The following is a 14,163-nucleotide window of genomic DNA, read 5'->3' as shown; positions in this document are numbered from 1 at the left end:
CATGCAGTCTCTCACTTAAGGCCCAACTTGTTTGCCTATTAATGCCTTCACACATCTGAGTGCTACACAGGCACAGGGTAAGTGAACATTTAACCAGCAAGTTCAGCAGTTAGAGATGTGACCACAAGATGGTAGTGCAACTCTGCTCATGCGGAACATACAGAGGGTTCATTTTAGTGGATTCTAAATGAATAGGCTATGGCAGAAGCACAGTCTTTTTCTTATTGGCTGGATAGACAGTGTGAGAAATCACTATGACTGTTAGAGAAAAGAAGGGATAGCCTGATAACAGAAGTAGCTCTGTTGGCTGGAGACTGCAAATCTATAACTGATCTTAATTAGGAAGAACAGCGAAGATGTCTACTGGAGCTATATTTATATGCTTTTGGCTGCAGCTAAACTGTGAGTTGAGGAAACTGGGAGACTACATTAGTGAATATTTCTTAGAAGTCAAGGAAGAGATTGACTTTATTCAGGTTTCCTCTAGCTACTATTGAAAAGGAGAAGTAAATTCTGCACTGTAATAATCTGGCAAATCTTTCTCTCACTTTTTTTTTTGCATAGGGTTCAGTCAAGGAGAGCAAGTGGATCAGCATCCTTCTACCCTGAGTGTCCAGGAGGGAAACACATCTGTCATCACCTGTTCTTATTCAGACAGTGCTTCAGACTACTTTCCGTGGTATAAGCAAGAAGCTGGAAAAGGTCCCCAGTTCATTATACACATTCGTTCAAATGAGAATGAAAAGCAGCATGAAAGACTCACTGTTTCATTGAATAAGATGGCCAGACATTTCTCCCTGCACATCGCAGCCACCCAACCTGGCGACTCAGCTGTCTACTTCTGTGCAGCGAGTGCACATTGCTTCTTAGCACGTACAACCTGTACACAAACCTGTGAGTGGAGCAGCTCCCTCTCCTTTGGGACAGACATTCAAAAATAGCACTTGTGAAATCGTTTGTCTGCAAGTGGAAACTAATATGTTCTATGTTAAAAACATGTAATAAGAAGATTATTTTTAAGATGACCAAGAAGGTGTTAGAACATTTTGTTAGATGACAGTTTCTTCTTCTTCTGCAATATAAAGCTCTTTTACATTATAGTTGAAATAGAATATTATATTAATTTCAGGTATACAACATAGTGATTTGAGATTTATATACCTTACAAAGTGATCACCATCAGAAGTCTAATAACTAACCATTTGTCACTGTACAAAATTACTGCAATATTATTGATTATATTCCCTATGCTGTACATTACATCCTCATAACTTATTTATGTTATAAGTTTGTACCTTTTAATCCCTTTCAACTTTTTTCCATTCAAGTTTTTCAAGATAATTTATTGAAGACTTTTCCCCATTGTATATTCTTGCCTCCTTTGTCACAAGTTTAATTGATTATATTAGCATGAGTTCATTTCTGGGCTCTCCTGTTCCACTGATCTGTTTTCTTTTTCTTATCAGTTTTTATCATTACTGTATTGTTTTTATTACTATATCTTTCTAGTATAGTTTTAAATTAGTTAGTGTGTGGTCTCCAACTTCAATTTCATTTACTTCTGCTCTGGTCTTTATAATTTTCTTCCTTCTACTAACTTGGGCTTTATTTATTTTTATTTTTCTAGTTCTTTCATGTGTAAGGTTAGATTATTTGAGATTTTTCTTATTTCCCGAGGTATGCCTGTGTTGCTATAAACTTCTTCCTCAGTACAACTTTTGCTTTGTACCATAGATTATGTAACATTGTTTCCATTTTCATTTGTGTCAAGAGATTTTTTATTTCCTCTTTGATTTCTTTGTTGACATATTGGTTGTTTGGTAGCATGTTGTTCAGCTTCCACGCGTGTTTTTTTCCAAGTTTCCTATTATAATTGATTTCTAGTTTCATGCCATTTTGTTCGAAGATGCTTGATATGATTTCTTGAATTTATAGACTTGTTTTGTGACCTAACATGTTATCTACCCTGGTGAATGTTATGTGTGCCTAAAAGGAATATGTATTCAACCAATGCTTTTGGTTGAAATGTTTTGTACATGTCTGTTAAGTGCATCTAGCCCTATGTGTCACATAAGGACAATGTTTCCTTGTTGATTTTGTCTGGACAATCTACCCATTGATGTAAGTGAGGTGTTTAATCACTGTATTAGCATCAATCTCTCCCTTTATGTCTGTTACTATTTGCTGTATATATTTAGTTGAGCCTATCATGGGTGTATAGGTGTTTACAAGTGTTATATCCGCTTTTTGGATTGACTCCATCATCATGTCATACCCTTGAATCTTGTTAGAGTCTTTGTTTTAAAAGTCTGATTTGTCTAAGTATTGCTACACCAGCTTTCTTTGCATTTCTTTTTTGCATGGGAAAGCTTCTTCTGTCCATTCACTCTCAGTCAGTCTATGTCTTTTGATTTAAAGTGAGTCTCATATAGGCAGCATATGTGTGGAGTTTTTTTCATTTGTTCATCCACCCTGTGTTTTTAATGGAACATTTAGTTTATTTACATTTAACATAATTATTGATAGGTACATATTTGTTGGCATTTTATAGTTTTCATATTAGTTTTATAAGAGGTTGGTCTACTACCTCTACTATATGTCGGTCTTTACTAGTGATATTTTTCCTTTTGTATATTTTCTTTAAAAATTATATTTTATTGATTATACTATTACAGTTGTCCCAATTTTCCCCCTTTGCCCCCTCCACCCAGTAACCCCCAATCCCTCAGACAATCCTCTCACCACTGTTCATGTCAATTTCTAGCTTTGTTTTTTTCTTTTCTGCTTAAGGAATTCCCTTTAACGTTTCTTGTAATGACAGTTTAGTGATGATGACCTTCTTTAGCTTTTACTTGTCTGAGGAACTCTATCTCTCCTTCAGTTCTGAATGATAACCTTGATGGATAGAGTATTTTGGGGTGAAGGTTTTTTCCTACTTCGTGTTAAATATGTTGTGCAAATTTCTTCTGGTCTGCATAGTTTCTGCTGAAAAATCAGCTTAATAGTCTTAGGAGGGTTTCTTTGTAATGACTCATTTTTCTCTTTTTGGTTTTAAGATTCTCTCTTTGTCTTTTGACATTTTAATTATAGTGTGTTTTGATGTGAGTCTCTGGGTTCATCTTGTTTGGGCTCTTTGTGCTTCCTGGACTTAGATATCTGTTTCTTTCACCAGGTTAGGGAAGTTTTCAGCCATTATTTGTTCAAACAGTTTTTTCATCCTTTTCTCTCTTTCTCTCTTCTCCTTCTGGGACCCTTATGATACAAATGCTCATACACTTGTTGTTGTCCCTTATACTATCCTAATTATTTTAATTTCTTTTTTCTTTTGTTCTTCCAATTGGGTACTTTCTAATATTTTGTCTTCCTGATCATTGAGCTATTCTTCTCTGTCACCTTATTTGCTGTTAATTCTCATTAGTGTATTTTTCATTTCACTTGCTGTATTCCTTAGTTCTGATAGGTTCTTTAAAAATTTTTTTATTTCTTCATTAAAGTTCTCACTGAATTTAGCCACTTTTCTGCAGAGTTTGGTGAGCATTTTTATGACTATTACTTTGAACACTTTATCTAGTAGATGGCTTACTTCCATTTGGTAATTCTTTTTCTGGGGTTTTGTCTTGTTTTTTTTTTCTTTGTTCAGAAAATGTGGCATTATTTAGAAAGTGTAATTTTTGTGTCCAGTGGTGTAATTCTCCCCTTGTCACTAGAGCAAGGTGTTCCAGATGTGTTCCTGTGTGAACTAGTGTAAGCTTCTCTTGTGCTAAGGATGCACTGGCAGATGAAGCTGGACCCTGGCCTGGATGTCTGTGAAGCTGGCCACAATTGTTACAGGGACTCTGGTGTGCAGGACAGCCCCCTGTGTGACTGGCTGGTGGACTACATTTGCTGATAGTCCACTGGCATGTAGGATAGGCCTCTGATGAGGCTGGCTATGAGGCCTGGCCTTGACAGTGTATTGGTGTTAACTGAGGCCACCCAGTGACTCTTTCAGGGCAATAGCTGCTTTGGAGGGGTGCCAGCCTGGGTGGATCCTCAGGAAAATGCCATGGTGAAGTGAACAGCATTAGCAAGGTTAAAGGAGAATGTCAGAAATGGTGCCTACCAGTCTTAGACCAGCTAGGTGGAAGGAGAGTGAAGAAAGGGGAAAATGGTGCCAACCCATAATTATGTCCCTGGATAAAGTTCCAACAGATCCCTGCCCTTCCAGCACATGCCTTAAAATTAGTCAATGTATCACCTTCACATATGACTGAGGTGTTTTCAAATTGCTAACTCTGCATTGGAACTCAGAAAGAGTGTAACCTTTGTTTCCTACAACCCTTTGGCCCTCCCAGACATAAGTCTTACTGATTTTCAAAGCCAGATGTTATAGAGGCTCCTCTTCATGGTGCAGATTCCTCTAGGCTGGGGCTCAGACTCACTCCTTGCTCTTCAGGAGTAACACCATGGTTGTCATATCCCTTCCACTTGTAGGTCATTGCACAAGGAGTAGGGGGTAGGGTGGGTCCTGACTAGATTGAATCTCAGTGTGGCTTTTTCTTTATATTTGCAATGTAGAAAATCTGTCCTGCTAGTCTTCAGGACATTCTCAGAGATATCTGTTCCCTATATAGCTGTAGTCTTGATGTCAATAAGGGAAGGTGAGCTCAGGATCTTTCTAATCCAGCGTCTTGAACTTGAAGCCAGGAGCAGTCGTGATGCTGATTTAGTTTGTTCATGAAATACTGTTTATTGTGGTTGGTGCACTCTTTCTACAACAACCTTAACAGATTCTTAAAGGAAGTTAGTGATGTTTTATTTTGAAATTTAGGCTTTAAAGAAGACTTTATATTTGTTATTCAGATTCTCTCATATAAACAAATCCTAAGTAACAATATTACATGCCTAAATACAGATGAGATTTTAACTCTTGGGTTTCAAAAATTGCATGTTATTTTTTGCAGACTATAAAACATTACATGCTAAATATAGAAAATATGTAAAATATAAATATTTAAAATCAATAATTCTGCATTTTGATAATTTATTGCTAATATTTGGTGTACCATCTTCATTAAATTATAGTGTAATTAAGATTCTGATATTCGAACTTAATATTGTGTTCCCAAATTTGTTTTCTCCTCTAATACCTGCATTTTATTGTATTTTGCCATGTACAATGAGCACTTTTTTGTCCAAAAATTTTTAAAAGATTTTATTTATTTATCTTTACAGGGGAAGGGAAGGAGAGAAATATCAATGTATGGTTGCTTCTCATGTGTCCCCTGATGGGAACTGGCCTGCAACCCAGGCATGTGCCCTGACTGGGAATTGAACCGTGATCCTTTGATTCGCAGGTCCGCTCTCAATCCACTGAGCTACACCAGCCAGGGCTTTTGTCCAAATTTTTGAGGGAAAAATGGATGCATAGTATATATGGGTAGTACTAATTCTGTATCTATAAAATGTTTTTAATTCTTTTAATTATTTGTTACATAAAATTTCTTATACCATAGTGTTAAAAAATGAATACTAAAATTTTTTTTACTCTCAGAATTTAGAAGATAAAGTTGTGTTTTATGATCCACAGGTGGCAAACACAAGGCCTGTGGGCTGAATCTGGCCCTCCACCTTGTTTTATCTGGCCTGGCACCTTTTTTATACCAGGCTACCGAGATCCTTGCCCCTAGTTAAGGAGTAGTTACATTTATACAGTCCTAAAGTTACATTCAACCCTTTGAAGGCAACCACCAGCCTGATGTGGTCCCCAGTGAAAATGAGTTTGACATCCCTGTAAATCATTCCTACTTAGCACAAACTTTTTTACATAGTTGATAGTCATTAGATGTTTGATTAAGAAAGAAGGAAAAAGGCAAATTTTGTTACATATAATCAAAATTGTAAGCTTTTGAGATGCACTTACATTTATAAATTGTCTTGCGAAGAACAAACTCCTGAGAATGTATATTTATTTATTAAAGAAATATTTCCTTTTCTCTCTTTTACTCCCATCCCAGCCCATCCTCTAGCCCTCCCCTCTTCTTCCCATTTCCATTCCCCCTAGTTTTTGTCCATGTGTCCTTTATACTAGTTCCTTCAAACCCTTCCCTTTTTCCCCTGAAATTCCCTCCCCTCTCCCTTCTGGTCACTGTCAGCCTGTTCTCTATTTCAGTGTCTTTGGTTATATTTTGCTTATTTGTTTTGTTGTTTAGGTTCCTGTTAAAGGTGAGATCATATGGTATTTGTTTTTCACCAAACTGTACTTGAACAACAATTAAAATAAAATAAAATAAACCAAAAGGTGGTCTATTGTTAAAAAAACAAACAAACAAAAAAACCTTTTAAAGCTCACAAACGTGGAATTCAGATGTCAATTCACACATGAGTATGTATCAATTATTATTAAATGTAAATAAATGCACCAACATGCTTCCAAAACAAGAAATATTTCTTTTTATTTATGTCATTCTCAGTAAAGCTCCATTTTTTAATGATAACTAAATTTATTCCTAGATGTTTAACTTTCATTTGTTATATTTATATTTGAAATTATTCTTTCTGGGGCATGTGAGAAATTTTTTGTTGTGCCCTTCTCAAGTCTTATTAGTGGATTATATAAGGCATTTGGATTAAGGTTTATTTCAGAGATAGCTCGTTACAAATTTTCTTGCCTCATCTTTATGTTTTGACTGAATTAAACATTATTTCCACATTTCTTTTAAAACAGGCAATTCTTCTAGCATTGCATATAAATCAATGAAAGAAACCTTTGCATAAATAATTAATCCTCTAGTTCTCTCACCACTGATCAAGGGTAGGTCATTTTCCTGTTTAAAAAAAATTACTTTATTGTTGTTCAATTACAGTTGTCTGCATTTCCCCCCACCCCACCCCACCCCACCAATCCCACAAGGGTAGGTTATTTTCAAGATCTCTCATATTCTTTTTAAGGATGGACATAATTGGCAACTGGTGAGAGGATTCCTCTTGGCTGAGTTATGGTTGTGGGTTATTAGCTAACTCTTGTACTTACAGGGAAGGTCACTAGATTAAATTAGATTTAAAACATCTAAAGAATGGTCAGTATTCTTTCTCAAAGGCTTTCATTATTCCCCTCTCTATAACCACTGGCTCCTGTTGAGTAAAAGCAAATTGACTCGTTTGATCCTCTTCCTCCAAGTCTGATAACAGAGTGAGAAGGAAGCATGGCTTATATTTTATTGGTTTATTCTTCTCAAAACCAAGTAGGAGAGAGAGGGTGTGATTACTGTGCACTTAACTGCTTTATCATACTTGGGTGAGAATTTATTCGATGGAAGAAAACAACACTCTAGCCTGAGTGTGCAGAGTCAGTGTATACTTACTTCATATTAAGGCACATTCACACTTTAAAACTTCATTGGTCTGTGTATTTTTGTTTCCTGATGCCTCTGGAAAATTCACCACAAACTTGGTGGCTTAAAACAACAGATTTTTTTTCTGTCATGGTTGTAGATGCCAGAAGTTGAAATGATCTTTTTTCTTTTTAATATTTTGATTATACCATTACGGTTGTCCCATTTCCCCCTTCATTCCCCTCCACCCTGTACCCCCACCCCTACCATCCCTCTCCTTTAGTTTATGACCATGTGTCTCAAGTTCTTTAGATTCTATATTTCCCATTATATTCTTGCACCCTATCTATTTTCTACCTACTGTCTATGCTACTTATTTTCTGTACCTTCTCCCCCTTTCTCCTCCCACTCCACTGTTGCTAACCCTCCATGTGATCTTCATTTCTATGGTTCTGCTCCTGATCTAGCTGTCCTTTTAGTTTGTTTTTGTTTTAGGTGTGGTTCTTAATAACTGTGAGTTTGCTGGCCTTTCACTGTTTATCTTTTTTATCTTCTTTTTCTTAGATAAGTCCCTTTAACATTTCATATAATAAGGGCTTGGTGATGATGAACTTCTTGAAGTTGATGTTATCTGAGAAGCACTTTATCTGCCCTTCCATTCTAAATGAAAGCTTTGCTGGATGGAGTAATCTTGGATGTAGGTATTTGGATTTCATGACTTGGAATACTTCTTTCTATCCCCTTCTTGCCTGTAAGGTCTCTTTTGAGAAATCAACTGACAGTCTGATGGGAAGTCTTTTGTAGGTGACTATTCCCTTACCTCTTGCTGCTTCTAGGATTCTCTCCTTCATTTTAATCTTGGCTAATGTAATTACAATGGGTTTTGGTGTATCCCTGCTTGAATCCAGTTTCTCTGAGACACTCTGGACTTCCTGGACTCCCTGGAATTTTATTTCCTTTGCCAGACTAGGGAAGTTTTCCTTTATTATTTTTTCAAATAAGTTTTCCATTTCTTGTTCTTCCTCTTCTTCTGACACCTCTATGATTTGGATGTTGGAGTGTTTACAGTTGTCCCAGAGCTTTCTCACCCTCTCCTCATTTTTTGAATTCTTGTTTCTTCATTCTGTCATGGTTGAATGTTTATTTCTTCATTTTGTTTCAAATCTTTGGTTTGAGTCTCAGTTTCCTTTCCTTCACTTTTTGTTCTCTGTATATTTTCCTTTATTTCACTTTGTGTAGCCTTCATTTCTTTCTTCATTTCTGCAACTGAGCTCAATAATTTCTGTGAGCATTCTGATTACTGTATTTTGAACACAGATAGTTTGGCTATCTCCCCATTGCTTAGTTCTTTTCCTGGAGTTTTGGTTTGTTCTTTCATTTGGGCCATATTTCTTTGTCTTGGCGCACCTGTTATGTTGTAAGGCCTGGAGGCTTAAGTGTTCACCAGGGCGAGGCAACCTTCTTTGCTGTGTCGTGGCACTGTCTGTGGGGGAGGGGTCAGAGACGAAAGATGCCTCTTGCTGGCTCTGCTCTAGCCCTACTTTCTGTCACTTCCCGCACCTCCCACAAGTGGATTGTGGCCTTTCAGATGTTGATTCACAGATCAGTGGGTTTGTGTACATTCTAGGATCCTGTGGGCCTCTCCCATGGACTCTCCCATGATCCTAACAGTTTCTTCCACTGCCACAACTCCTGCAGATTTTCACATCCAGAGGTTTTTAGCCACTAGTTTCCCACACTAAAACCCTGGGTTCTGCTGTCTGCCTCTCTTCCCAGTGGTTCTTCCCAGCTTATCAGCCCACAAATGTGGGACCAACTGGTCCACCAGCCACCTCCTTGGCAATGTTTTCTCTCCACCTCAGCCCCTCCTACCAGTCTGGACAAATGTTTCTTTAACTCCTTGGTTGTTGGGCTTCTATAAAATTTGAATATCTGGCAGCTCTGGTGGTTTTTTGTTTTTAAATTTGTTGTTGTCCTTCTCTTGTTTGTGCAAAGAAATGAAGCATTTCTACCTATGTCTCCATCATGGCTGGAACTCCTGGGCTACTTTCTCCAAATCCTTGGCGTATCAGTACATGCGTAGATCCACTAATCTTTTTTTTTATTGCACTTTTTCCATTAGCATCTGTCCCCCTTATGCTCTCTTCCATCTCTACCCACCCTTCTCCTCCAATGTTGGGTGTTTTCACAGAGTTATAGTGTATAACAAAGAGCAGGACAGTTTGCACTGTACATGGTACAATCAAATTCAATGGAGATTTTGATGCAAGATCTGAAGATACATAAACCAATTTAGCTGAGGTTATGGTTATTTTGAGACAAGGAGAATACCTTTGGCTATTGTATCAAGAGACAGGCAATGATAGGAAATTGACCTGTGTTGTTTGCCATATAGTTGAGTAATATCTCCAGGGATGGCCATAATTAATATGCATACACAGAGAGAGTTTTATTATAATCAATGATCTTATGATCAGTTGTCTTGTGGAAGTGTATAGGGTCACCAATTCCCTTCAGAACTGGGAATACAGAATATAAAAACTTACTATGGTTCTATTAGGGTCACAATTGATATAATGGGAAAAATATAAATTTAAAGAATTAATAACCTAATGACTAAACTCCAGTGTCCACTCTGGCCTTTTTGAACAGAGTGAGCTGTTAAATTTAAATAGAGAAGAGAAGGGGATCTCTGTGACAGAACTTCATACCTGAAGGGCTTCATTCTAAACTCAGCAAAGAATGCTTAGATTTTCCTGCTTTTGGCCCCAGATAGGCAACAGAACAGGCAGTGATAGTAAGAAGGAATATTGCTATAACTATATAGATTAAAAGAGCTACAGAAATTAGCTCAGACAGCATTGCCTTCTGTTTATAAAGTGATTTATTTCATCTGAGGTGAAACAACAGCATATATAGGTGTGAGGATACATGATTATTACATCTTATGTTGTTTCCATAATCTATCACATGAAATATTTTAAGTAAGTACCAATAGCCATTTCCATCACAGATGCAATGAATGAACATAGCAGTTTGTTGAATCATTAGTGTTCTTTTCAACTCAAAACTGTACTGTGTTTATTTTCAGATGTAATTTTTATTATTTAAAAGTTGATGAATGCAAAAGGAAGTTTGGGTTGGGCGAGACTCTCAGCTGGTACACAGAGAAGGCTGACATGACCCGCAGCAACTGGCTGCACCAGGAAACCCTGTTTCCTGTTCTGGGGCAGCAGCAGCGCACAGCCCAGCATTTCTTCTCTTCCTGTCAGAGTCACCTCACTTTGCAGGGTCCTGAAGCTGAAGAAGCACAAGAAGATATTTATTACCCAGTGGTGGAAGAAAGCAAAGATGTTGTTCTCCAACCTTCTGAAGGTGGTCCTGGCTTCAATGTGGCTAGGTAGGCATGCCCCAGTGGGAATGGGTCTCCTCTGAGGCATAAGGGCTGAGGGTCCAGGCACTTATAAAACAAGGGAACTGTTTTATAAGTTCCCTTGGAAGGAGATGTAGCAGGATGTGAAAAAGAATTTTTTTGTCCCTCACCACATGTGCCCAAACCTTGTGATTATTTTTCCCTTCAGGATCCAGTACTGCCCAGAAGATAAGTCAAGACCAACCAGCAATGTCAGTGCAGGAGAAGGAGGCTGTGACCCTGGACTGCACATATGACACCAGGGATACAACTTACTACCTCTTCTGGTACAAGCAGCTGAGCAGTGGGGAGATGATTTTCCTTATTCGTCAGGACTCCTATAACCAGAAAAATGCCACAGAAGGTCGCTACTCACTGAATTTTCAGAAAGCAAACCGTTCCATCAACCTTGTCATCTCACCTTCACAGCTGGAGGACTCTGCAGTGTATTTCTGTGCTCTGAGTGAGCCCACAGTGAGAGGAGTGTAGGAAGGAGGTGAACCAAAACCTCAGGGCTCTGCTTGATGCATCCACCTGCTGTAGGGACCATGACTGGGAATTGTTAACACAGTCAGGAAGCAGCCAGGGCTGTGGTAGCACAGGTGTAGGTAGCGTTTGAGGGAAAACACTCTATGAAAATCCTTCTCTAGGTCCACAGATCATGTGTAGCATTATCATTCATAAAACACACCTGTATCCTTAAACACTTGGGTTGAAAATGTTTATTGAAATTAAATAACAGCCACAATATCTGTAATGAAGACATACGGAGGGCCCAGAGGCATATGAAAGGATGCTCTGATGCTCACTAGCCATCAGATAGATGCAAATTAAAACCACATTGAGATACCACTTCATACTGGTGAGAATGGCCATCATAAACAAATCAACAAACAAGTACCGGCAAAGTTGTGGAGAAAGGGAACCCTAGTGCACTGTTGGTGGGAATGCAATCTGGTGCAGCCAGTGTGGAAAAGAGTTTGGAATTTCCTCAGAGAACTAAAAATGGAATTGTCATTTGACCTAGCAATACCACTGCTGGGACAATATCCTAAAGACCCTGAAACACTAATTCAAAAGAACCTATGTACCCCAATGTTCATAGAAGCACAATTTACAAAAGCCAAGTGTTGGAAGAAACTTAAGTGCCCATCAGTAAATGGATCAAAACATCAAGGTACATTTAACCATGGTACATTTTACACAGTGGAATACTACACAACAGAAAGAAAGAGGAGCTCCTACCCTTCCTGACAGCATGGATGGGACTGGAGAGCATTAATGCTAAGTGAAGTAAGCCACATAGTGGAAGACAAATACCATAAGATCTGGCTTATAAGTGGACCCTAAATCAACAAAACAAACAAGCAAGCAAAATATAAACAGAGATATTGAAATAAAGAACAAACTGACAGTAACCAGACAGGAGAGGGGAGAGGAATAATAGGGAAAAAAGGGGAACACACTGCACTCGGCACATAAAGGACACATAGACAAAGCTGAAGGGTGTAGGTTCAAGAGTGGGAGTGGGGATGGGTGTTGCAGAGAGGCATGGTGGAGTGAAGATGGGGAAAACTGTACTAGAACAACAATAAAAAAGACCTACAACCAATATTACTCTATCCAGCAAAGTTTTCATTTATAATGGAAGGACAGATAAAGTGCTTCTCAGATAAGACCAAATTCAAGGAGTTCATCATCACCAATCCCTTATTATATGAAATGTTAAAGGGACTTATCTAAGAAAAAGAAGATAAAAAAGATGAACAGTGAAAGGACAGCAAACTCACAGTTATCAACAAGCACACCTAAAACAAAAGCAAACTAAGAGGACAGCTACATTAGGATTGAACCATAGAAATGAAGATCTCATGGAGGGTTAGCAACAGGGGAGTGGGAGAAGGAGAAGGGGGGAGAAGGTACAGAAAATAAGTAGCATAGACAGTGGATAGAAAATAGATAGGGGGGAGGGTAAGAATAGTATGGGAAATATAGAATCTAAAGAACTTGAGACACGTGGTCATGAACTAAAGGGGGGGGAAATGGTGGGGGAGGGATGTGCAGGGTGGAGGGGAATGGGGGGAATAAAACAAATGTAATGGCATAATCAATAAAAAATAACTCTAAAAATATAGTCAATAATATTGTATTACTTTGTTTAGTATTAGAAGGGTACAAGATTATTCAGGATGATTACTGAGTAAGTTAAATGTCTAATCATAAGGTTATCCTTAAAACAAATATATTTGTATGTCAGCTGTAATTTAAAAATAAACTTTAAAAATGATATTAAAAAAGAGAAAAATCTTCAGTTTATAACTTAATATATTGGGAATATTAACCACTACAGTCTTGAATTGTTTGTATACACACTTTTGGAGAGATGACTGTGCTGTGTCACTGGGCCACTGTGGATGCAGTTTGATGTTAAGATGAGTGACAGACCACAGAGGTGATTGGTGTTCAGTGAGTCTGGTGGGGCATATTGACTGAAGGAAGAAACTTTGCTTGGGTCCAGGAGGCTACATCCACCAGAGCAGGGGCAGAGGCAGCACAGTGTGTGTGCAATAAGTCATGAAGAAACACCTTGGGGCTCTCCTGTGGCTTCTGTGGGTCCAGGTTTGCTGTGAGTTGGGGGCCTCCCAGGTGGGGACTGGGGTTGTCTGCAGTGTTGTGGGAAAATAAAGGGGGATCTGATACAGATCTTCCTTAGATGGTCCCACTTGGGTGTTTCTTCAGGTGTTTTAGAAGTATAGAAACTGTATCATTTGTTCCAGTGATAACATTTGTATTTTTCTCTTTCCAAGGAGGGGTGAGAGGGCTGAAGGTGGAGCAGGGTCCTCCAGCCCTGAGTCTGCAGGAGGGAACCAACTGTACTCTGAGATGCAATTTTTCTACCACAGTGTACCAAGTGCAGTGGTTCAGACAGAATCCTGGTGGTGGACTCATGAATCTACTTGGGTTGACTTCAGAGTCAAAGAAGGTTGGAAGATTAAGCTCCTCACTGCAATCTAAGGACCTGTACAGTACACTGCACATCACAACCTCCCAGCTGGAAGACTCAGCCTCTTACTTCTGTGCATCAGAGGCACAGTACTCCCAGGTGATCTGCAGCCTGCACCCAAACATCAGCTGGGCCTGCAGCTGCACCCCTTCCACAGGGCAGGCATGTTGAGCCCATATTAGCCTTGCACATCTTTGGGTTTTCAAATGTATGTTCCAAAATGTATTTTTGTCCTAAAATTAGACTCTTCAGCACTGTTATCTCACTCCTTTTGCCTTATTTCTTCCCTTAAGTCAATTTACAGCTACAAAGCTCTAATGTAAAACAATTAAAATAGGTGATAAAAGTGTTAACATATATTTCCTTTAAAACATATCCCCTTGCAAATTATACATATATGACATGTAAAAGGTTTGGAAAAATATAGTGCAGTC

At 38.5% G+C, this 14,163-nt stretch overlaps 2 gene segments (V, D, J or C); both read left to right on the top strand.

The window, feature by feature from the left end:
* The first annotated feature begins 301 nt into the window (after positions 1–301).
* Positions 302–967, top strand: LOC119040872 (T cell receptor alpha variable 13-1-like). The segment is given in 2 exon segments: positions 302–402; positions 565–967. Coding segments are annotated over 2 exon segments (423 nt in total).
* A 9,604-nt stretch (positions 968–10,571) lies between these two features.
* Positions 10,572–11,315, top strand: LOC119040884 (T cell receptor alpha variable 14/delta variable 4-like). The segment is given in 2 exon segments: positions 10,572–10,713; positions 10,895–11,315. Coding segments are annotated over 2 exon segments (369 nt in total).
* Positions 11,316–14,163: the final 2,848 nt, after the last annotated feature.

The sequence above is a fragment of the Artibeus jamaicensis genome, unplaced genomic scaffold (assembly GCF_021234435.1).
Source record: "Artibeus jamaicensis isolate MK-2021 breed Jamaican fruit bat unplaced genomic scaffold, CSHL_Jam_final scaffold_3047, whole genome shotgun sequence".
In the NCBI taxonomy this organism is placed as follows: domain Eukaryota; kingdom Metazoa; phylum Chordata; class Mammalia; order Chiroptera; family Phyllostomidae; genus Artibeus; species Artibeus jamaicensis.
The sequence above is the reverse complement of the archived record's forward strand: the minus strand, read 5'-3'. Positions and strand labels throughout refer to the sequence as shown.